The 26,005-nt window shown below is 37.4% G+C and overlaps 1 protein-coding gene across 4 annotated transcripts in view; it reads left to right on the top strand.

The window, feature by feature from the left end:
• Positions 1 to 5,365: 5,365 nt before the first annotated feature.
• The window catches only part of Dcr-2 (Endoribonuclease Dcr-2), a 102,419-nt gene continuing 81,779 nt past the window's right edge, over positions 5,366 to 26,005 (top strand). For 3 of the 4 annotated variants that reach the window (XR_010950697.1, XM_067772353.1, XM_067772351.1), the window contains exons 1-6: positions 5,366 to 5,501; positions 5,565 to 5,686; positions 5,746 to 5,900; positions 8,819 to 8,996; positions 13,360 to 13,670; positions 18,123 to 18,816. Coding sequence is in view for 3 of the 4 variants with exons in the window: in XM_067772353.1 (XP_067628454.1) it covers positions 5,675 to 5,686; positions 5,746 to 5,900; positions 8,819 to 8,996; positions 13,360 to 13,670; positions 18,123 to 18,816 (1,350 nt within the window). In the remaining variant the exon portion in view is untranslated. The remainder of the gene's footprint in view (positions 5,502 to 5,564; positions 5,687 to 5,745; positions 5,901 to 8,818; positions 8,997 to 13,359; positions 13,671 to 18,122; positions 18,817 to 26,005) is intronic. The other variant, XM_067772352.1, reaches the window with a different exon arrangement.

Here is a 26,005-nt window from a genome sequence, read left to right as displayed (position 1 = left end):
ATGAAAAACTGCTTATGTGTCGGACCTATAAGGTCTTAGGAGGAATTTATCCAAGATTATATTTGGTGCAGGTGTAGAGCACTTGTATCAATTTATTTTTGTCAAAAGCTAACCAAATTTCAATTGTTAGAAATTGTTCTCAAAGGATGGCATTTTGTAAGACCATCGAAAGCTGGCATGGTAATAGGTAATAGGCGACCATACAAAATAGCAAATATCGCTAAAAATATGCAAGCATTTTTCCTATCTTCCATACCCGCCTTCGCCTTGACAACAAGCATAAACGTCAAACCAGAGAGAAAATCTTAAATTTTGTGTCGATTCTTCTTACCAACACATTCAAACATTTTATCTGGCCTCGTACATATAGGCCAAAACTAATACAATCTTACATTTTGGCGAGGAAATCTTACATTCCCGCTTACGCCTCATCTACAAAATCACGAACATAAGAGGAAGAACAAAAAATCGAAGTCAGACAAAATCTTAAATTTTTATTTCGACTTGATTCTTCTTCTAACACATTCAAACTTTCTGTCTGGCCTCGTACATATAGGCCAAAACTACTGCAACCTAAGAGAAAAACTTCCATTCCCCCCTAAACCTTGTCCAAAAAGCAAACTTGTAGAATTTATTTTTTCAAAGACATTGTGAAAAAATCCAGTCTTGCCTTCAAAGTGTAAGAAAGAAGAAGCATTTAGCAAGTAACATTTTTATATTACCAGGCACTCATAAAAACTGTCAAATGTATGAAAATAGTTTTTTGGCGTTCGTACGCATTGTACAGGTTTACAAGTATGATATGTATGAGAAGGAAACAATTCCTTTCTCTTTCTAACACACTGCAGTTTAACACTTCGGTCAGTGTCAAACTATTCTGGAACTCAGTGGAACCTGCGGGTGCTAAGTTATTCTACCCGCTCAAAAGTTATCCGCGAAAAGCAGTTTGAAACTGGGATCGACTGCAATAACCCGTCCAAAAATGTGGAAAGAGGAATGAAAAGACGCGTTTTGTCCTGTTATCAATTATTGGAAGCGAGGCAAAAACGCGTCTATTTATACCTTCTCGATAGTTTTGGTCGTGTTTTAGCAATTGTCCCAGGTAATAAAGTATCACAATTTGCAATTGTTTTTGTTTTTATCGGCCTGTTGATAAATGATTCAAGGTTCGATTCCAAAAACAAAATACAATTTTTCAAATTTAGAAAAATTAAAAAATAACAATAATTATCATTAGAAAAAAATTATTGTTCTGGCCTTGAGCTCGAATCGAACCTTGAATCACGTATCACAATTTGTTAATTAAAATTGCCCAAAACATATGGATTTTAAAGAGAGATGAAATTAAGTGCTCGTTTAAAAGTAAATAAGGATATTTCTTTGTAATTTTACGATAAAAATTTTACACAATTTTCGTTAGCAGCTACTACACTTTTCTTGGAACTAAGAAGTACCAGGAAGTACAACAGTGCCAAATAGCATCCACAAAAAAAACGAACAAGAACAAGCATTTTATCAGGTGAGCGTGGCTGTGTATGTGCGTGCTGCTAATTATCCTACTTGTAGACCTGTACTATGTTCGTACGCACACATGCCCTTCCTTTTACGCATGAGGCTATACCCACAAAACTTCACATTTCCATTTCTTTTCTGATATTTCAAAGGAGCAAAAAATCTTTTTCTTCACCGCCTTCACCTGACACACAAACAAAATAGCAAAAGCGAAATGTTTTTGAGGTCTTTTAAGAAAACTTTTTGCAATGAGCAAAAAGACATCGACTATACTTTTGCTTACCGAAAATTCGTAATTCGCTATTTTGCATAATAAAAAAAAAAGTTCAAGTGAGGCAGAATACCTGCAGCCTCAAACAAATGCAAAGCAGGTGCGCCAAACGTACTAAATTCTTTTGGTTGTATTATTTGCTACTAAGCGTATATACGAATTTGCAACGCCGCAAGGCTATTTTCAACCCACTTTACCCATCAAATTAAGCATTTTCTAACTTTTTTTAAATTTCTAAATTATTTTATTTAAATATAAATTGATATTAAAATACCTATAAAACATGCAAACATTTTGCTACAAATAATAAAATTTAAATATAATTAATCCTACAAATACCTATATTCCCAAAAAGAAATCATCTTAAGAGAAAATAAAAAAAACTTGAAACTGTTAACTGGTTAACATTAACATTGAAATTGCATAGTGTGTGGTGAATCACAAGACGTGTGCCCATGAAAAAAAGTTGGAATCTAGCAAAAACTCCTTCATTGTGTATATAAAGGAATCGAGGTAGATATAGACTTCCATATATCAAAATCATCAGTATCGAAAAAAATTTGATTGAGCCATGTCCGTCCGTCCGTCCGTCCGTATCTTGATGATCTTGATGAAATTTGGTACGTAGGTTCCTGGGCACTCATCTCAGATCGCTATTTAAAATGAACGATATCGGGCTATAACCACGCCCAATTTTTCGATATCGAAAATTTCGAAAAACAGAAAAAATGCGATAATTCATTTCCAAAGACAGACAAGGCGATGAAGCTTGGTAGGTGTGTTGACCTTATGACGCAGAATAGAAAATTAGTAAACATTTTGGACAATGGGCGTGGCACCGCCCACTTTTAAAAGAAGGTAATTTAAAAGTTTTGCAAGCTGTAATTTGGCAGTCGTTGAAGATATCATGAGGAAATTTGGCAGGAACGTTACTCCTATTACTTTTTGTATGCTTAATAAAAATTAGCAAAATCGGAGAACGACCACGCCCACTTTAAAAAAAAAATTTTTTAAGTCAGATTTTAACAAAAAATTCAATATCTTTACAGTATATAAGTAAATTATGTCAACATTCGACTCTAGTAATGATAATGTGCAATAAAATACAAAAACAAAAGAAAATTTCAAAACGGGCGTGGCTCCGCCCTTTTTCATTTAATTTGTCTAGGATACTTTTAATGCCATAAGTCGAACAAAAATTTACCAATCCTTGTGAAATTTGGTAGGGGCTTAGATTCTAGGACGATAACTGTTTTCTGTGAAAAAAGGCGGAATCGGTTGAAGCCACGCCCAGTTTTTTTACACTGTCGTCCGTCTGTCCTTCCGCTCGGCTGTTAATACGATAACTTGAGAAAAAATCGTATATCTTTACTAAACTCAGTTCTCGTACTTATCTGAACTCTCTTTGTATTGGTGTAAAAAATGGACGAAATCCGACTATGACCACGCCCACTTTTTCGATATCGAAAGTTGCTAAGAATTAAAAAAATGCCATAATGCCATAACTTTGCAAAATGGGTGTGACACATACCATATTAAGTTGAAGAAAATGAAAAAGTTCTGCAGGGCGAAATCAAAAGCCCTTGGAATCTTGGCAGGAATACTGTTCGTGGTATTACATATATAAATAAATTAGCGGTACCCGACCCTGGTCCACACTTTGATCAATATCTCGAAAACGCCTTCACATATACAACTACCACCACTCCCTTTTAAAATACTCATTAACACCTTTCATTTGATACCCATATCGTAAAAACAAATTCTAGAGTCGCCCCTGGTCCACCTTTATAGCGATATCTCGATAAGGCGTCTACCTATAGAACTAAGTCCCACGCCCTTTTAAAATACTCATTAACACCTTTCATTTGATACCCATATCGTACAAACAAATTCTAGCGTCGCCCCTGGTCCACCTTTTTGGCGATATCTCGAAAACGCGTCCACCTATAGAACTAATACCCACTCCCTTTTAAAATACTCATTAACACCTTTCATTTGATACCCATATCTTACAAACAAATTCTGGAGTCACCCCTGGTCCACCTTTATGGCGATATCTCGAAAAGGCGTCCTTTTAAAATACTCTTTAACACCTTTCATTTGATACCCATATCGTACAAACAAATTCTAGATTCCGCCCTGGTCCACCTTTATGGCGATATCCCTAAATGGCGTCCACCCATAGATCTATGGCCTACTCCTTCTTAAAATACTCTTTGATACCTTCCATTTGATACACATGTCATACAAACACATTCCAGGGTTACCCTAGGTTAATTTTCCTACATGGTGATTTTCCCTTATTTTGTCTCCATAGCTCTCAGCTGAGTATGTAATGTTCGGTTACACCCGAACTTAGCCTTCCTTACTTGTTATGTAGGTATTTTGAAGTGGCTTTAATTAAATGCAACCATGTTTGAGCGGGTTTTGTGCATGTACGACATTTTTCATAACTGATTGGTACTAGAAAAGTGTGTGCACACTCAACAAAGGCTGCATTCATTTGAATGCTTATTCTGTGTTGAAAAAGGTTTGTGTTTCATTCAATTACTTCATTGTTTCTTCGAATGAGATCAGGAGTGCATTCTTTTTTTTCACTACTGAATGAAGAATGGGTTAACTTTTAAGCCACATTCCTTAACAAGGCATGAATGAATGAAGAGCAAGCATTCTTAAATCAATGATTTAAAATTGCAAATGATTGCACAATTTTACAGCTTTGGTAATAAACCAAAAGTAAAGAGTACAAAGTTGTTAACACTATAACAGCTCTGCGCATAGGCGGCCTTGGGCCGAGCTTATAAAAAATAACCCTTAGCCGGTCCAACACCGGCTTCGCGAACCACAGTACTTCTGAATATAACACCTTTCCATGTAGGCGGCCTTCGGCCGCGCTATTAAAAATAACCCTTAGCCGGTCCAACACTGGCTTCGCGAACAACAGTATCTCTGGGTAGAACACTTTTCGCGTTGGCGGCCTTCGGCCGCGCTTATAAAAAGGAACCCTTAGCCGGTCCAACACCGGCTTCGCGAACCACAATATTTCTGAATAGAACACCTTTCCACGTAGGCGGGCTTCGGCCGCGCTTATAAAAAATAACCCTTAGCCGGTCCAACACCAGCTTCGCGAACCACAGTATTTCTGAGTAGAACATCTTTCGGCGTAGAGCACAGGTTGTCATGTCACAAATAAAAAATATATGTATATAAATATAAGTTAAAATTGGTATAGAAATTTGCAAACTTTAACAACAAATAACTTTTAAACTATAAGTTGCGGCACTTTAAAATATATATATTTGTGATCTGGAGAACTCCCTCTTTCATTTGATATCAAGTTTGACCCCGAACTCGGGAGGTGCTAAACTAAATCGCTGCCTCAATTTTTAAGTCATTTTTCTTTAGCTCTTGTTTTTTTCTCTCTTTCTTTCATGCGCTCAAGCAGTCAAGTTTGACGTAGAATCACAGAACGATTCAATTTTGAACTAGTGACTGCTTAATCTTCTGTGATTGATTTCTGGTAGTGTTTTATTGTTTTAATAAAAGTCCGGTAACATTATCGATCATCTGTTCTACTGTCAAGCTTTTTTTCAATATTTTTTTTTCATGTAAGCCGGGAAATCACACTAACTTGCCCAGATTGTGTTTCTCCACGCCCATATACAATAAAGAATTTATTCATCCTGTGCGGTAGTGCCACGTAATCGATTCTAGTGTATGTATATTTACATTAAAACATGTACACATTCGTTTAAAATCTGATTTCACAATTATTAAGGAACCAAAGCATTTGGGTGTTGATCATCATCAAACTCTAATATATTAACTTACTTTCGTTGAAAATCTATTCCATGCTTTTACATATTTAAAACTAATTTTAACAATAAAATGGATGCGGGTGTAAGTTTATTTATATACTAAATTAAACTAGTTAAAATGTTTAAAACATTATTTTACAGAATAAATCTGAGAAGAAAATGGAAGCACGTCGCTATCAATTGGAGCTTTTAAATTACGTGATGGACCGAAATGCAATAATATATCTTCCTACAGGTGCTGGGAAAACTTATGTAGCTATTATGGCTCTTAAACGTTTCTCCCATCAAATGCAAGAGTGAGTGATAGTGGAAATAATTATATATGTGCCTACATTCGTTATCTAAAAACTGCTCGAATATCTTGCAAATGATAAAAGTTGTGCCCGTAACAGACTCAGCTTAATTTGTGGTACAGAATTAGATTGTTTAGAAGCTTATTAAATGGCCGGGTTAAGACAGCATTCGGTCTCGTATCAAAATATAACCCTGGACAGGTCTAACACCAGCCTTTGAATTCACAGTGTTTCCAGGCAGCACATAGTGGCATCCCCAGCTGGTTCATTGACTTATAATTTACTCGCTGTAATCCATGCCTGCCATATGGGAAGACAAATGCACAGTTTTGAAGCTTCCCTATTTGCGCAAAAAACTCCATTTCCCAACTTTAGTTAAATTAGCAATATTTGTTAACCTATTAATATATAATAGAGGCCGCCGTGGTGTGATGGTATTTTGCTCCGCCTACCACACCGAAGATCCTGGGTTCACACCCCGGGAAAAGTAACATCAAATTTTAGAAACAATTTTTTTTTAATTAGAAGATAATTTCTCTAAGCGGTGTCGCCCCTCGGCAGTGTTTGGTAAGCGCTCCGAGTGTATTTCTGCCATAAAAAGCTATCAGTGAAAACTTATCTGCCTTGCAGATGCCGTTCGGAGTCGGAATAAAACAAGTAGGTTCCGTCCCGCCAATTTATAGGAAAAATTTAAAGGAGCAGACGCAAATTGGAAGAGAAGCTCGGCCTTAAATCTCTTCGGAGTCTAAATTTCAGTCTTTGATGGTGCAGACTTACAGACTAGATAACATCTTTTGATTTTACTATTGACTAAATATATTAATTAATTAAATAATAGGCGTTATGAAGAGTAGCAATGTAACTCACAGACTAGGTCGATATAGCAAAGCAAGATATATGTATAGCAAAGGCACATCTAACTAGGAAAGTATTAAACTTAATCTAGACTTGTTTAAAAAATTCGATGGTTGCAGAATCGGAGGTAAGAATTCTCTCAACATGGCTGCGTTACAGACATGGGTCGGGGTGTTGGTTGTATAAAAGGTAAAAGAGAGAGAGTCTTGTTAGGATTTGGAACTGGATACTCTCGAAGAGACAATATACATCAAGTGCAGCATTAGTAATGTAGACAAAAGTGAGTGAACAAATTTTCTGTTGCATAGAAGTGACTGTAGGCTCACATATAAGTGCACATCTTGCGTTATAAGAGTGAATCGTTACAGAAAAATTAAGTGAACGTAATTTGACAATCTTGATACGGCCTTCAGGTGTAGAGATCAGTACACTCCAAGCTAACACTAAAAGCGCCTGCTAATAGCCAGAACTTAATATGACTTAGCAATGGTAGAATTAAAATGATTAGTGAAAGAAAATTTCGAATTGAAAACTTCTCCCTTTATCTCGCTAAGGGTTGGCAGGCGGGTATCGCAATTGATTATATGTATATCAATTGCGGTTCCTTACGCTTTGGGGAAGATTGATATCATTTACTAAAATTAAGCCTCAGATTATTGAGACTAAACATGACAGCGACATTATCCAGAAGAGATTGAATCCTTTTAACATCAGAGGATTTTCAAAATATGGAGAAAAAATTTAAATCATCAGCGTATAATAGAAAGTTAGACTAACCCCAGCGGGTTTAGGCGGCTTAGAATATACCCGCGGCTGTTGTTGTAGCAGTGCTTCGCCCCATCCAATAGGTGCGACCGATCACGAATTGTCATCAATATCCTCTAACGGGAGTCCAAGGAAACTTGCTGTTTCGACAAGGGTGGACCATAATGGTTAGAGGCGTTGGTTGTAACCCCATTTAATTTGTAAACTCATACCCGCGGTAGGTATGCCTGTCGTAAGAGGCGATTAAAATACCAAACTGATTCAAGGGGTTGTTTAGGGTTTGCCAGCGCAATATATAGCTTCTCCAACCTAATTGTCATCCTCACCTACCCGTGACGAATCCTATTTCATTGACAGCCGAGGCTCTGGCGACCCCAAGTTCCTCATGGAACTAGGAGGTGGGGAGGGCGTACCGGAACGTACCGGATATATATCCGGCAGATGACCATGAACATCGATAACACTCCCAAAGCCACCGGAGAAGGTCTTTATCGTTAATACAACAACAACAGACTGTTAGAAGCAAGGCGAAATGTCTGTACAAATATCAATGAGCCCGAAAGCTTCAAATAGCAATGGACCCAGCGGGTTAGGGGACTTAGAAAATACCCGCGACAGGTATGCTTGTCGTAAGAGGCGACTAAAATACCCAAATGATTCAAGGGGTTGTGTAGTGAAACCCTTTCAAAGGGTTGACAGCGCAATTTATAGCTTCTCCAACCCAATTGTCTACTTTACCTACCCATCGCGAATCCTGTTTCTTAAGGAGGTCTCTGGCGACCAAAATTTTCTCATGGAACTAGGGGGTGAAAATTATCTTCCATTCATCAATAAATTCACCACACTTGAGAGATTTGTTCAAAATTAAGAAAAAAGGTACCGCCAGTGCCAAAAAATAGTTAAAAAGATAAGACACAACATTAGTATGGATAGAAGATTTTATTTTTTGAATGCCCTTGTAAAGATCAACAAGGGATACAGTCAAAGCTCTAAAGGTAATAGGAGAGTCAATTGTTGAGAGAACGCCCATACGGACTGCATAACGAAATTCAGCAGGCCATGAAGCGTATGTGGGTAGTAACTGAATTACAATTACTGTAAACCATTTAAAAACTCGTTAACTTTCAAAAATATGTAAAATATTAACATACTAAATCTACAAAAATATTGAGAAAATTACTCTCTAAAACCGTGCAATTCTCTGCTGACTATTTGGGTTTTTAGAAAATTGGATTTATGTTGTTCCTGTTCACCAATTATATATGTTACATTTGTACCTTCAAAATTTATTTCACTAACAGTACTATAGAAAATGGTGGGAAACGTGCTATATTCATGTGTAACACAGTCGAATTGGCACGCCAACAAGCATTGGAGCTGAAGCGATGTACTAATTTGAAGATCGGCTTCTATGTAGGAGAACGTGACGTGGACAACTGGTCCCGAAAAAAATGGGACGAAGAAATCAAATCTAATCAAGTAAGTACAAAATACCAAATACAACCCATTACATTTTATTATTTTATTTATTATTTATTATATTCCAGCCAGAATTTTTTGAAATTTTTGATCAAAAATATTTAAATATCATACCCCAAAATGATGAAAAACGTTCAAATTTGAAAGCATTTTCTGTTCGAAAATTAATGTATCGTCGGGAGAAAAATGTACCCTAAATGTGATTATTCTTGAATAATCATTTATGATTCATATTTCGAAACGCTTTTTATTCATAATTGATATCATTGTAAAATTGAACTTTAATTGTTTCAGAGTAATGTTTGACTGCCTTTCACAGTCATTTTCTGATCGTATTCGTTAAAGTATATCAATATTTTGGGTTAAGATTAGGGCTGTGAACTGCATCCGGATTTTTCAACGGAAAGTTGAATATCTGCATATCAGAATTGAACAAAGCAAACATCGAAACATTATTCACGAAATATGTTTGTAGATTATTAAATTAACGTCAAAAATTAAAAAGCTACAATTTTACAAACAAGTGGAAATAAGAACAGTGCCATTTGTTTATATTGTGAAAAAACGCTGTTAATTGATTTAAATGGCCCACGAATTTATTGTTATTAATGTTAGATAAACATATATGGTACATCAATTTATTGCTTGCACTGGATATTCCAAAATTCGAAATTTACCGGATATCCATGCCGTCCGGATACGATTATCAGGCATTTATTCCTCATATCTCATACAAAATAAGATACTACATGATAATCTTATTTCATTAGGGGAAGAAAGCATGCGTAAGTAAGTGAGCTATTTGAACCAAAGGTAATTCGCAAACAAACTTGACCGATATACACCTGCAACTACAACATCCACAATTAGATATGATCGTCAACATCTTAAAATACGACACGATACGGGATGTTGAAGCCGTATTCAGGTATGTCAAGATTGTTTCATTTCCTGGGGTTCAAATTGTTCACAACGTTTGTATTGTCTAACTATTATGTATTTTCTGGGACAAATAGTTTGGGACATCTTCGGTTACGAGCAGAATTTGCATTATTTCTCGTTTTGAAGATGCTCTTTTGTATAAATAAAAATAACATTTTTATATATTTTTTCTGAGCTTGGTGACATATCTACAAACATAAAAATTTCATGTACTTTGTTTTTGTAAATTCGATGGACAAATGTCAAATCGTACTGCGCCGGAGGTTGATGTATCAAATCAAATAAAAAAAGTTTATAATCAACTGTCCAATGCTGCCACCTTGTATCATTGCGCCATGGCTTCAAGATTGAAGAAATGTATGTGAAAAAAAAAAATAAGATTTTCAATGAAAAGTAAAATTTTAGCAAGTATCATGGCGCAACGATACAAGGTGGCAGCATGGGACAGCTGATTATAAACTTTTTTTATTTGATTTGATACATCAACTTCTGGCGCAGTACGATTTTGACATTTGTCCATCGAGTTTACAAAAACCAAGTTAATGAAATTTTTATTTATGTTTGTAGGTATGTGACCATGCCATGCCATGGCAAGCATAAAATTCATAAATCAGTCAACAAATTTAGTCAGAAAAGATTCAGACAGCAGAATTAAAAATGATTATAAATTTTTGATCACCTAAAGTAAACACATTTGAATCAAATATGATTCCAAAATGTGATTGAAAAACTATATTCAGTTTTTGATCATCAAAGGTAAGCATATTTCATTATTCTTTTTGTTGATTTGTATGAAATATTAAAATTTAATTATCAAAGGACTTCAAAAATGATTCCAAAAAGTGATCGAAATATGCTTTTCAGTTTTTGATCATCAAAAGTATTTAAATTTAATTATTTTTTTTGTTCAATTGTATGATAACTCATTATTTAATCAGAAAGAGTAATCATACTATTGATTTGTAGGGAAATTCAAAATTTAATCACCTAAATGCTGGTTGGGATTTATTTAAACTATTTGTACGAGTAAGACTCACGTCTTTTAGGTAGTACGTCAATCAGTCAGTTGATTACAAGGAAATATGACATAAATAAATAGAGTTTTTGTTTTATCGGACTATTGATAAAGGATTCCAGGTTTGAATTCCAGCTCAAGCCAAGGTCAGAACAAAATTGAAAAATTATTTTGTTTTATTTGGAATAGAAGATAGAAAATAGTTCAGACATCTGCCATAGATGCGTAGATAGATCCGTTTGAAAGGTTGCTAAGCCTTCATCATCAGTCTCCTATAGGCACACTGCGCTAACCATTTAGCTCTACAACGTTGGTTTGATTGGCTGATAAATCGCTATTCCTCTTTAGCAACTATATTTTACCAGCGTTGCGCCATCTGTTGCAAATCACTGATAATGTTTACTGTCAATAACTTTTTGACATTCCAATGTGCTCTTTGTTGACAATTGTTTTTGTTATATCGGACTATTGATAAAGGATTCCAGGTTCAAATTCGAGCTCAAGGCTATAATAATATTTTGTATAATAATTATTGTTTTTTTTTTTTTAATTTTTATGTAATTGAAAAATTATTTTTTAGTTTAGAGCATTATAGAAAAGTTAAAAAAAAAAAACAATTATAAAAATTACTGTTCTGGCCTTGAGCTCGAATTCGAACCGGGAATCATAAATAAATATCGTTTCAAAGAAATAACAAAAAAATATAATTATAATAATATTAACATTAATAACTTAAAAAATCCTTATACACAGCGCTGTTGAAAAATTTTTATATTGAAGTGGAAATCACAATACATATACAAAATTATATGTACACTAAAATTTTTTTAAATTGAAAAAAAAAAATTTAAATAAACACCCCTATTCTGAATTTCGATTACGTCCCCGTTCTACGCTCCGCTTTAATCGAAGTTGGGTATTCTGCATTACGACGGAATCGTAACGAGAAGAGGAAGAGCAAATGATTTTTCGAAATCAACTGTTTGTACGGAATGTGTGAACATTGGCACAAAATAAATTAAAGAAAATTTGTAAAAAACACTGAAAAACGTTTATATTTTAATATATATGCCATTTTGTACAAAAAAAAAGCAATATACTATATTGCCGCAGTGTTATATTTTTTTGAGTGAAGTGCTTTCATAATTGTAAGTGTCTTTTTGTTGTTCTTTTGTCCAATTCCCTGCCGTGGCCACCAAGTTTTCTTAAAACGGATTCCTGCACGAATATAGTTGACTTCTTCAATGCTAATTTCATTGCACTGGCCTAAAATACTTTATGAAGATTTATTTGTTCTTTCGGCAAGGATTGTTTACGTTTTCGCTTCACCTTCCTCTACTCCGGGAGCTTGCTTTGGCATATAGCTGGACCCAACGAACAGACACAAATTATAGCTGTCTATTATAATGGAATAGCCGCGGCATTATTTGTGGAGTTGGAAAGCAACGCATACGAAAATGGCCAGGCGAGAATGGAAAGGCAAATATTGCGAGATTTGTGTAATCCATTTGAGATGAGTGACGAATTGTAAGAAATTTAACTTAAAAGTGGTAAAGTTTGATGACTTATTTTCTTATTTAGGTTCAAAAAAACTTTCGACTTAATAAGGATGTTTTCAAGTATGTGTTAGATATTTTTGCGGGGCAAATACGTTCAAGGACTTCGACATCGACGTTGTTTTTGACCTGGAAACATATAAAAAACAGTTATCATCAAGCCTTTTACGTTTCTTAACAAGTTTTACTTACATTTTTGTTAACATTCTGTTATAAATCAATAAAAAAATAAAAAGAAAATATTTTTCCGCCAAAAAATTTGGAACTTAGAAAACCGGAACTACGATCGAAATGCAGAATACACAAAATCGAACGATTCGAAGTTGGATCGAAAGAGATTGAACACAAAATACCAAAATTGCCAAATCGAAAAAATTCCAATCCAAGTCGAAATGCAGATTAGGGCTGAAAATAAAATTATTTTAATTTAGAGAACTTTGATGGTCCCCTCAATAAATATTTTGAATTAATAAATTAATAAGATAATTGAAAAATTTTTTGTTGTCAATTTATTAGTGTAAACTTTAATATCATACCGAAGTGCCTAGACTTCATAGGGAAGTGCATCTTCTTTGCACATTCATATGAAATTCAGGCACTTTCATATTAGTCGAATTTATGTGAGGGAATATGAATATGCTATGAAAATTTTTTTATACTCGAAAGTGTGAATGCTATGAGTGTATAGGGGTTGAGCAGCTCTGCTTATACATTTTAAAATAAAAAACTTTTTAGGCCAAAGTTAGATAGATAATTTAAGATAAGTTAAGAGCTGAGGAAAGCTATTACTGCTTATTTGAAACATCCAGCTTTTCTCTAGATTATTATACATAACTTTTTTTAAATTTAGATTCTGGTTGGGACTGCTCAAATTTTTGTGGATATTGTTTCTCAGAACTATATAAAGATTACCGATTTGAGTGTTGTTGTCATCGACGAATGTCATCATGCAACAAAAAGTCACCCAATGCATGCATTTATGAGTCACTTCCAAAAAGTTACCGATAAATCAAAATTACCCCGCGTAATTGGTTTAACAGGTGTACTGTTAAAGGGCAATAAGCTCGTCAAAATTTTAGAGGAACTCGAAAGTTTGGAGGCTACTTTTCGTGGTAATATTGTAACAGTCAGCTCCATTGAAGAATACCGAAATGTTATGTTGTAAGTAAGCCTGTATTTGTTTTTATTACTTTTACTATACCCAGCTGTGTTATTAAATATAATAATCCAGCTTTGTTCAGCCGACTATAGATCTATGTTGCAACCCAATAGATTTGTGCTGAGACCCAAACAATAAATACATCCAAATTATGGCAATGGAAAACGAAGTCGAAATTTTAATTCAAATAATTTTGATGTATAACCTCATAACAAAAAATACTGACGCGTTCCACAGCGTGGAAACCAACAGAAGAAATTTCTTTGATAAGTTTGTAGAGCGCAGTGAAATAAGCGGCAGGTTTTATAAAACACTAACCTCAGAGCCGCTTTGGGCTATCGTATGACGTTTTCGGAACATTATTTTTACATCACTAGCTGTTATAACAGTACTTGGTTTTGTCTAATGGGTAGTCTAAGACAAGGAGTTTTGTTTTAGTTGAAAAAAATCTTAAAATCCTTTACTTGCTTTTGAAGGGTAATCGATTTGTAAATAAGTTTTATTTGTGAACTAAATGCAAAAAACGGAGAAAAATTTAGACATTTTGAAGGTTGTTTCGCGGTTATGCAAACAGACTTTCGTATTTTAGAATATTCCTTACACCTTAAAAACGATTAAGGCGTTGTTGTTGTTGTATTAACTGTAAAGGCACTCCCTGAAGGTTTTGGGGAGTGTTATCGATGTTGATGGTTCTTTGCCGGATACAGAGCCGGTACGTTCTGGTAACAAAGTACCATAAAGGTATTAGCCCGATCATCTCGGGAACGATTAATATGACCACATTAAACCTTCTAGGTCATCCCGCCACCCACTCCCTCATGCCATGAGGAACTTGGGGTCGCCAGAGCCTCGCAGGATTACCTTTGCGTAGGTGAGGTTGACAATTGGGATGCGGAAGCTTTGAAGCTATAAAGATTTGTATTGCGCTTATCAACCCAGGCGTCTAGCCTGGATACGACAGCTTGTTTTATGTCCCGGAATGGCTAAGGGTCTTCTGCGGGCTATCATTTCAAGCTAATTTAAGCCAATCGCTAAGACATTACCATCGTTAGAGAAGCTCTTTGCAGAAAAACCATATTCCTGTCCGAAGGGTGGTGTTGCCATGTCTGCCGTAAATTATATATCGACTGCTGAGTGGGATATCACCCTATCACGGCTGCCGTTTCGAAACACTTTTTCTCAAAAAATGTTTGAATAACGGCCTGTTTCACAATTTGTTTCGAAACGCTATATCTCAGAATTCGGTTGAACAACACCCTATCTCAGATTTTGTTTCAAAAACGTCATAACTGAGCTCAAATCCCAAAGATTTTGACATTAGAGAAACCTTCCTTTCTACCGTTCACCTTGCTCACAGCGCACGAACGAGGACGTACGAGTCGGTATTTAATTTTACCGCGATCAGCGATGGGACCAATCACCCAAAAATGTCGTTAGGTTTAATTGAGGAGTTCTAAACCAAAACGCAATAAGTACATCCCTAATTTTTGTTTCTGATATGCATGGGATTTAACTTCACTTTCTAAAAAATATGTAATAATATTTATGAAAAGTAAAAACCAGAAAATTTAGCCATTCTGGAACGTTGCAAAAAATACCTTTCATAGCAAAACGCAATAATTTCATACAATTAAAAAATGTTTTGAGTTGAACGTTTTGTTACGTTTATATGAATGAGGAAAAGTTGTGGAGTACTGGTACGCTCCTTAAGGACGATATAAGGAGTACGTTAGGCGGCCGCCGTGGTGTGATGGTAGCGTGCTCCGCCATCCACACCGAAGATCCTGGTTTCACGCCCAGGCAAAAACAACATCAAAATTTTAGAAACAAGTTTTTCAATTAGAAGAAAAATTGTCTAAGCTGAGTCGCCCCTCGGCAGTGTTTTGCAAGCAGATGCCGTCCATAGTCGGCATAAAACAATTAGGTCCTGTCTCGCCAATTTGAAGAAAAAATTAAAAGGAGCACGACGCAAATTGGAAGAGTAGCTCGGCCTAAAATCTCTTCGGAGGTTATCGCGCCTTACATTTATTAGGAATGCTTAAAGATTATTCGAGTACACTACAACTGAGCCTCTTACGTATAAAATATGTGGTCCAGTTAACATTGCGATGTCCTAGGCCAGGATGACCTACTTCAGTTCAGAATACTCCTTCAGAGTACTCCATGGAATAACTAAGGGTGAGAACTTTCTAAAAATATCCCCAAAAATTATGAATGGACTACTCACATGCAAAGTTGCAGCTAAGCCATGTACGAGGGTTGCATTTTATATTTTGCGCCTTGACAACACTACATGTGATTAGCTGTAATTAGATATTTTTATCGTAAAGTTTGGTGTTTTTTGGCATAAACTTGCATATAACGTTTTCACTTACGAGTTTTATTTGTGTTTATTTATAGGGAGTTTAAAAATTCATATTGCCTAAAAATGGAATTAACCCGTGAACATTTCCGTGCGATGATTTACTACGATTTTCGACGTGGATTATCGAGACGGGAGTGCATCAATCAACTTACTTCTACTTTTGGTGTTGAACCACACTTAGCCACTGTGAAACGATGGTACAACGAGTTCCTACGTGGCCGCCAATCTTTGCAGGACGAATTTCGTGAAGGTCGCCCAAAAATGGTGGTTGTGCCAGAAACAGTCGATGCTGTGCGTCAATTGATAATACAAGATTGTCATGTGACATATGGCGAGAAAGGCCATTAGTGGGACCAGCATACATTCAATATTGCATGAACATTTGTTCGTAAAGAAGATTTGTTCTCGTTGGATACCGCATAATTTGACAATTGCCCAAAAAAGGACTCGTGTCGATTGGTGTAAAGAAATGTTGAAGAAATTTGGCCGTGGTCGATCAAAGCACGTCTACATCGCAACAGGTGACGAATCTTGGATCCATGCATATGAGCCGGAAACAAAGCAGCAATCGACTGTATGGGTGTTCCAAGACGAGCCTAATCCAATAAAATTTGTTCGCGCAAAAAGCACCTCAAAGCAAATGGTCGCCTGTTTTTTCGGAAAATCTGGTCATGTCGCAACTGTTCCACTAGATAAACTTAAAACGGTCAATTCTGAGTGGTATACAACCATTTGTTTGGCAAAAGTTTTTGTAGAATTAAGGAAAACCAACCGCCGAAGAAAAATCATTCTGCACCAAGACAATGCGAGCTCTCACGTATCGATTCACACAAGAGTTTTTGAGGACTCAAAAGGTCGAATTGATGGGTCTTCCGCCTTACAGTCCTGATTTGGCACCTAATGATTTCTTTTTATTCCCGAACATAAAAAAAAAAAAAAAAATGCGAGGTCAACGTTTTTCAACGCCTGAAGGATCCGTAGAAGCCTTCAAAAAGCTCGTTGGCCTCTTCTGAGTGGCAAAAGTGCTTTGAAAATTGGTTCGAGCGAATGCATAAGTGTATTGACTTGGATGGAGAATATTTTGAAAAACAATAAAACTGTTTTCCTTAATATTTGACTGTGTTTTTATTATTAGGCAGCGCAAAATATAAAAGGCAACCCTCGTACTTCATATTGGGGTACTAATATGACAAAAATGTTACATAAGATGCATTCATTTTTTCCAGGATCGCTGAAATAATGACACCAGACCATTTATATTATACTATACCAAAGTGTTCAAAATCTAATAAATTTAAAACCAAAATGCAATAATTACAATCAACTATCTGTCTTAACTTATTTAGCAATTAGGGAAAAATTTAAACAACGTCACATCAGGACGGAAAAGGCGACAGCTGTTTCGATTATACCTTTTTTAAATCGCTTCAAAGCCTTTTCTGCCAGGAGTGGGATTCGAACCCGCACTCCTACGATGGTTGAAGTGTTATAAACGCATTCACCCACGTCATGCATTTATAACACTTCAACCATCGTAGGAGTGCGGGTTCGAATCCCACTCCCGGGAGAAAAGGCTTTGAAGAGATTTAAAAAAGGTATAATCGAAACAGCTGTCGCCTTGCCCGTCCTGATGTCACGTTGTTTAAATTTTTTCCAAATTATTAAATAAATTATAAATTAAAAATTGCTTCTAATAAATGCTTTCATACATTTAAAGCAATAAGGGTAATCCCCGCTTAAAAACTCATATCTGTCTTAACTTCAAAATCTAGCTGTCCAATAATTGTGATTTTTTTGCTGTATGTGTGTTCTTTCGTAACAGTTATACTATCATAATTAATTTGAAAATGTGCCTCCATTTAGGACTGGGCACTTTTTCTCATTAATCTAGGAAATTGTTATGAGTCACTTATTGCATTTTGGTTTGGAATTTCTCAATCGTAGTGTAGGCGACCACTGAAAACTTTGTCAACTCCACAGCTGGGTATATAATGCTCGGTTTTATCCGAACTTACACTTCCTTAGTTATTTAATATTTCATGTTCATACATACTTGTGTATTTATTAATAAACTTTTATTTACATTTAGATATTCGACAAAACCAACCGAAAAACTGATTACATTCACTAGCGTAACTCACAACTTCCGCTTAGCCGAAACTATCAAACAGCTTATTGATGAATGTTGTGTTGTTGTTGATAAATGGAATTTGGGCACAATACCAACAAAACAAACCAAAAATTTAGGTGGATTACGAGAGCCGAACAAGAAGAACTTTTTAAAAAATCTACTTAAAGATTTTCTTTATCAAATGGGTGAATTTGGTTTGTACGCCTCGGCTATAGCAATTATGTCACCAATTATTGAATTTGAAGTGAAAAAACGCCAAGCTGAAACGATGGCTTTACGTAATCTTTACCGTTATGTTATTACTGTATGTGAAAAAATACGGCATATGCTTATAAAAGAATTGAAAGATGAGGATTCTGATCCAGATACTGCCTGTCACACATTGGACATTATTTTGAACTTTTCCACACCGAAAATGCGTACGCTTCTTCTATTAATTAAAGATCTTTTCTCTAATAAAAATCCATCTGAAATTCATTGTTTGATATTCGTGGAACGTCGTTATACAGCCAAATGCATTTACTATGTACTACAAAAATTTATTGAAGTGGAGCCATCATTAAGCAACGTCTTATTGCCACAATTTATGGTTGGGCGTAATTCCATTATGCCATCTATCGAGAGTATATTGGATCAAAAATGGAATAAATCGGTAAGTACTTTTTGCGAACGCAGCAAGAAATTAAAGGGCAATTCCTGGACGAATGTCCGATGCTCGTGGTTTTTCCGGCAGAACCAATTGTTCATTGTTTGTGGCTCCATTTGCTAAGGCTTGATATATTTGATAATATACGAGCTGAAGTATCTTATCTTATAACTTTAAGCGAGCAATTCTTGTATATTTGTATGTTTGTATAGCTGAACGATCTCGGGTACGGCTCAACCGATTTAAATGAAATTTGGCACAGAGATAATGTATCACCTTCTAAGACTTTCTACCTAGGTGTTGCCACTCAGAATGTTTCACAAGGTTGCCACCTATTCGAAATTGAAAAAAATTGCATGATATATGCCGATATGGGTATCAAACGAAAGGTATTTCACTCCGCATTACAATAGGGAAATTTTTGAGTAGGGTTGCCATTTAGGGTTGCCACCTATTCGAAATTTAAAAAAATTTCATGAGATATGCCGATATGGGTATCAAACGAAAGGTATTTCACTCCGCATTAAAATAGGGAAATTTTTGAGTAGGGTTGCCACCTATTCGAAATAAAAAAATTGCATGAGATATACCGATATGGGTATCAAACGAAAGGTATTTCACACCGCATTACAATAGGGACATTTTTGAGTAGGGTTGCCACCTATTCGAAATAAAAAAAAATTGCATGAGATATGCCGATATGGGTATCAAACGAAAGGTATTTCACTCCGCATTACAATAGGGACATTTTTGAGTAGAGTTGCCATTTAGGATTGTGGTAGTTAGACGAAATAGTACTCTGCTTACTCATATTCTTTTAAAGCTTCAAAGGAGAACATTAAAGTTAAAAATCTTCGAAAAAAAATCTTACTCGTGATTCGACTAAAGCTGGAGACATTAGTGCTTTATCGGTAACCGTATCGGTAACCTTTTAACAGCTGATTCGACCAATCTTATGAGAATCAATGCAATCGATTATTGGTGCTGCTAAATTCGTAACCGTATCGTAGCCAACCAATTGGGTTTTGGTTTACCGTCGTAACGATAAACAGCTGATTACGTTAGGGATACGGATACAGTGATACGACATACGGCACCAATGACTCCGGCTTTAATTTTCTTAATTTCACACACGCTAATAAAATTGAAATGTAATATCAAGGCAGCGTGGCAAATTCTAGCAAAATATATTTAAATACATATTTTTGGCAAATATGAAATGAATAATTGCAATTTCTCACAGGTTACTATTAGAAAGATTTCTCACCATAGCAAAAAGATATCTCACCATGGTAATTTGCAACCGTTGAACACTAGAGGCATATGTTCAATTTGAAAACATCTAACCATTTAACTACTTACCAACAGATGGCGCTTAGGGAAGTAAGTTAACATTTAATTAAAATAAGTGATAGTTGTCATAACTGATAATTGTCACTCGTGAAATTTACAAGTTTTTGGAATGTGATAAAATTGTGAGACATTCATAGTGTATAACTAAAAAAATGTTTGAAATTAATAATTCGGCGCATGAAGATACTCGACCTTAATAACTTAGTTCTCGATTTCACTAATTGTCATAACAATCCCTTATACTAAAGGCTGGAATTACCCTTTTAAAATTTTTCATTCCAGTTCATTTTGCGGTTAGTGTTTGATATGTTTTTGAAATCTATTTTTAAGGAAATCAAATATTAACAATTGTTTTTGTTTTATCGGCCTATTGATAAAGGAACAAGGTTCGAAATGAGCTCAAGGCCAGAACAATAATTTTTTGTAATGATTATTGTTTTTTTAATTTTTCTATAATTGAAAACTTGTATTTTGTTTTTGTAATAGTAAGTAGAAAATTTTTCAGACAACCTGCCATAGCTGCGCAGGTAGATCCATTTCGAAGGGTGTTAAGCCTTCATCAAAAAAAATTTTCTACTTACTATTCCAAAAACAAAATACAATTTTTCAATTATAGAAAAATTATAAAAAAACAATTATTTTTTATATTTTTGAGCTCAAGGCCGGATTAAATAAAACACTTAATTTTTTTAATTTGATTTGTTTTATTTTAATTATTTGTCAATATTTCGACTTACTCTGAAGTCATCATCAGGACTGACTGCAAAAAACAATACGTAATTTTAATAATAAAATAAAAACATTCATTTATGCATCGACACCACTTACATCTTCAAATGCGCTTTCAAGATCAACATTTAACATAACAATTATAAAAAGAAACAGCGATTAAAAATCTAAACAAACAGAGTAAACAAATGAAAAAATGTAATTGTAAACAAAACTATAAAACAACAAATTGTTAGACGGCGAATAGTACATCGATACATACATATATATTTGGCATTACAGTGTTGTTGTGAAACGAAGACGAAAACTTTTTATGTTTGTGCGGGTCTGTAAAAATGCATCACATGCTTTTGTTGTTTTTTATAAGGTTGCGGTAGACGTGAGAACAATTCGCGATGTCCGTTTTGAAATTCATCCTCTTATTATTAGGGGTGTCCACTATATGAAGCATTTCTAATGTGAAGCGTTTGTTATAATTTTTCTCTACTTCTAAAATGGTTACATTGTCAAAGTCTGGATAATGTCCTGTTTCTTGGCAGTGGGATGTTTAAGCCGTTTTGTTGTCTGAAAAATTGTTCCTTAATTTTATATTAGATCTATGTGCGGATATCCTTGTCTTCAATTTTGTTTTTGTAGTCCCCACATATACTTTCCCGCATACCTGGGACCCGTCGCCATTGCAAGGAATCTTGTAAACTACATCCGATTTTTCATGTGTTGAAATTTTATCTTTAAGGTTGCTAAAAATTTTCCGTAGGGTGTTGTCATATGTGAAAGCTAACCGCACGTTCTCTTTATCATACATGTTTGAATATTTTATTCTCTCCGATAATTTCGGGACATACGTTGCAGACTTGTAAATTTTGGCATCTCTAGTCTCTTTATTACCTACATCACTGGGTCGGGAATAATAATCACGAATTATTTTCGATGCTAACTTTATGGGGAAGTTGTTGTTTTCTAGAATCTTTTTGATAGTTTTTATGTTTTTATCGTGATAAATATTGTCGCTGATCGATAGAACTCGTCTGACGAAGTTGTTGGCCGTGTTCAAAATTGTTCTCTTTTCATGTTGTGGGTGAAAGTTTATAAGCCTCCCCGAGGCTGTTGGTTTTTGATACCAATCTATAGTTAAGAAATTGTTTCTTTTGATTACCAATGTATCTAAAAATGGTATTTCCCCGTCTTTTTCTATCTCAATTGTAAATTTGATGGATCTGTGATATCCATTCAGTATGTTAAGCAACTTGTTTGTATCTTCTGTTTTTACTATAGCGAATATATCATCCACGTACTTTGTAAGTAATCGTGGTTTGTTAACCGATTCAGTCTCAAATCTGGTTAATAGTTCTTCCATTACGATATCCGCTATTACCGGCAGTCGGTTCTATGTACCGGAGCGACTCGGGATTTTTCCCGACCAAGGACTGTCATTTCAGTGTGACCCCATTTAATTTGTTTCGTCCCTCCCACAAATTGTCATCCTCCCAGCAGCTCCTTGCAGCAGGACTGCTACATATTCTCTTACTCCGGGAAGGTATCGAACCCAATCCGGGTCCGTCTCCTGACCCCGGTCCTGAGAAATGGTTTTGCTGCATTTGCCAGAAAAGAATCTTTTTAGGACGGTCATACTCTGTTCAGTGTGTCTCGTGCAAGGGATGGTTGCATCGGACAGGTTGTTCTGGGCTTGATCCCAAAACCTGACGTCCACGTAACTCTTTTAAATCTTTTGTGCCTCCTTGCTGCTCACGCCCAAGGGCGTCCCGTAGTCTACGCCTAAGCGTATCCCCACTACCTTCCAGCAGCTTCGCTGCTCAGCAAGCCACAACAAGTACCGCGCCCCACGGCGCCAACAACTCAAACAGCTGATACCACTCATAACTACTACCTTCGTAGTAGAGCTGGTAGCAATGCTGAGTATCATCCCCTGCCCCCGTCTTCTTTTCCCCCCCTCTTTTCTGGCATCGTGCAGGTCAGGGAAACAGACTCTTAGTCCCTGCCTCCGTTTGCACCGTCTGCCAGCACAGAATATATAGGTTTGCGACATCCGCTCAATGCAGCTCCTGCCTTGGGTGGTGCCACTTTCCTAGATGTTCTGGTCTCCGCGACGGCAACCCCTCGACGGGTTTCATCGCGCCATGTTGCCAGGTCGCAAACCCAAATCATCCGGGTACCCCACTGCTTGCCCAAGGGCGCCCAGTCCCAAGTCCACAACAGAAATTGCGTCCTGGCCTTCCACAACCTAGGCGTAGTCACCCGTCACTTACCCCTAGAGTGGCGGCGTCACCCCTCATGCACTTCAGAATTCTGCAGTTCAACTGTAATGGACTAACTGGGAAGATTACGGAGATAGTCGATTTCATGAAGCGGCACAACATCCGCATTGCTGCGATTCAAGAGACTAAACTCACAGCAAGATCTGCATTGCAGACCTGCTCTGGTTATAATGTCCACAGGAAAGACCGCGAGAGCGGAAATGGAGGCGGCCTCGCGTTTATTATACACCACTCTGTGCAATATCATATATTTGATCCTGGCATCGACCGCAGGGACAATGCCTTAGAACGTCAAGGCCTATCTGTCCGGTCAGGCGATGCAAATCTAGAAATCATCAACATCTACATCCCTCCTGTCACCTGTTGCCCCAGTGGATACCGCCCTAATATCGAGGCCTTACTCACTGGCAACAATCGCATTATCTTAGGCGATTTCAATGCCCATCACGACCTATGGCATTCAAACTTGCGGACGGACAGTAGGGGTGAGATGTTGGCGGATCAAATAGACGAAACGACGTTCTGCACAGTAAACGGAGACGCCCCCACACGTATGGTAGGAAGCTGTCATAGCTCGCCAGATATCTCAATCGTGAGCGCAGAACTCGTAAACTGCGTCAACTGGCAGCCGATGGTAACATTGGCATCCGACCACCTGCCCATACTTATTTCGTTCGAGCGTACCGCCGACTTCATCGTCACCGAAAAACGCACTTTCATAAACTTCAAAAAAGGAAAGTGGGAAGAATATAAATCTGCAACAGACAGCAGCTTTGCTGCCCTCCCTATCCCGACTGATGCCCGCCAAGGGGAGCGTGCCTTCCGTAAGGTCATTGAATCCGCCTCGGCACATTTCATTCCCGCCGGGAGAATTCCCGAAATCCGGCCCCACTTCCCGGCGGAGGCCGCGAGCTTAGCGAGGGAACGCGACCTTATAAGACAGCTTGATCCAGGCGACCCCCAAATAAGGGATATAAACCAACGCATCAGATTGCTTGTGGACGAACACAAGCGGGCGAAATGGGAAGAGCACCTAAGAGGTTGTAACCTCTCTACCGGTGTAGGTAAACTTTGGTCCACCGTAAAGTCCCTATCGAATCCGACTAAGCACAAAGACAAAGTTTCCATCGCCTTTGGCGATAAGGTGCTGTCGGATGCGAAAAAATGCGCGAGCGCTTTCTGCCGACAATATATAATGCATCCTACGGTCGACAAAGATAGACGGAGAGCCAATAGACACGCACATAAACACAAACTCAGCGCGTCACCAATTACCATCACCGCTAGAGAGGTTGAGGACGCCATTGGTCGCGCTGAACCATCCAAAGCAGTGGGCCCAGACGGCATAGCCATGTCGATGCTTAAAAACCTAGGGAAAGAGGGTTTCAAATATTTAGCGCATGTCTTCACCTGTCTCTTTCCACCTTTGTCATACCCGAGAAATGGAAAATGGCCAAGGTAGTCCCGCTACTAAAGCCTGGGAAACCAGCTAACGTAGGTGAGTCATATCGTCCGATATCTCTCCTATCGCCAGTGGCAAAGACGCTTGAAGCCATTTTGCTCCCTTATTTCCAAGCACATTTGCAGCTAGCCCCTCATCAGCATGGCTTCAGAAAACTCCATAGCACTACCTCCGCGCTAAATGTCATTAGCACCCAGATAAATTGCGGTTTGAATCAATATCCCCACCATAGAACAGTACTCGTAGCGTTAGACCTATCAAAAGCTTTTGATACGGTCAACCATGGCTCGTTACTGCAAGACCTGGAAGGGTCTACCCTTCCCCCATGTCTTAAAAGGTGGACCGCAAATTATCTGGGTGGTCGGCAGGCATCGGTGCAATACAGAAACGAAACATCAAAATAAAGGAGAATTAAACAAGGGGTGCCACAGGGTGGTGTCATATCCCCGCTTTTGTTTAATTTCTACATATCTAAGCTACCTTCACCACCGGAAGGAGTCACAATCGTTTCCTACGCCGATGACTGCACAATAATGGCCACAGGCCCAGGCCCAGAGATCGATGAGCTATGTAATAAAATAAACGGCTATCTCCCTGATCTCTCCAGTTTTTTCGCCTCGCGAAACCTGGCATTGTCACCGACTATATCTTCCGCGACCTTATTTACAACATGGACGCCCCAAATGTCGACCATATTGAACATCCACGTCGATGGCACTACGCTACCGACTGTCCTACACCCCAAAATCTAGGGTGTGACGTTTGATCAGGATCTACATTTTGGTGCGCACGCAACCGCAATTGTTCCAAGAATTCAGAGCCGTAATAAAATCCTCAAATCTCTTGCTGGCAGTACCTGGGGAAAAGATAAAGAAACGCTCTTGACCACATACAAAGCAATTAGCCAGCCGATTACGTGCTACGCGTCACCCATATGGTCGCCAAGCCTAAAAACCACCCACTGTAAGAAACTACAGGCCTGCCAAAATACTGCTCTCAGAATCGCCACGGGCTGTCTTCTTATGTCCCCAGAACACCATCTGCATAATGAGGCGAGAATACTCCCCATCAGGGAGAGAAATGAGATGCTGACCAAACAGTTTCTGTTGAATACCCAGAAACCTGGGCATCCCAACAGACATCTGATTGACGAACCAGCACCGCCTAGGGGCCTAAGGAGTCATCTCCGTAAGCATTTTGAGGAAATACGGCAGCTGAGAACCCAGCCGTATGAAGCGAAAAAACACAAGCAGGTCCTTGGTGAACTCCATAGACAGTCGTCGGACCTTTATGTCGGGAATTGCCCGGTCAATCCAGTACTTGAAGAAAAATATCCAGAACTCGCGGAAGTGGAACGCATACTCCCCAGGGAAAC

The sequence above is a fragment of the Eurosta solidaginis genome, chromosome 3 (genome assembly GCF_040869045.1).
Source record: "Eurosta solidaginis isolate ZX-2024a chromosome 3, ASM4086904v1, whole genome shotgun sequence".
Taxonomy (NCBI): Eukaryota; Metazoa; Arthropoda; class Insecta; order Diptera; family Tephritidae; genus Eurosta; species Eurosta solidaginis.
Note: the sequence above shows the minus strand (reverse complement) of the source record. Positions and strands in the feature narration are given on the sequence as shown.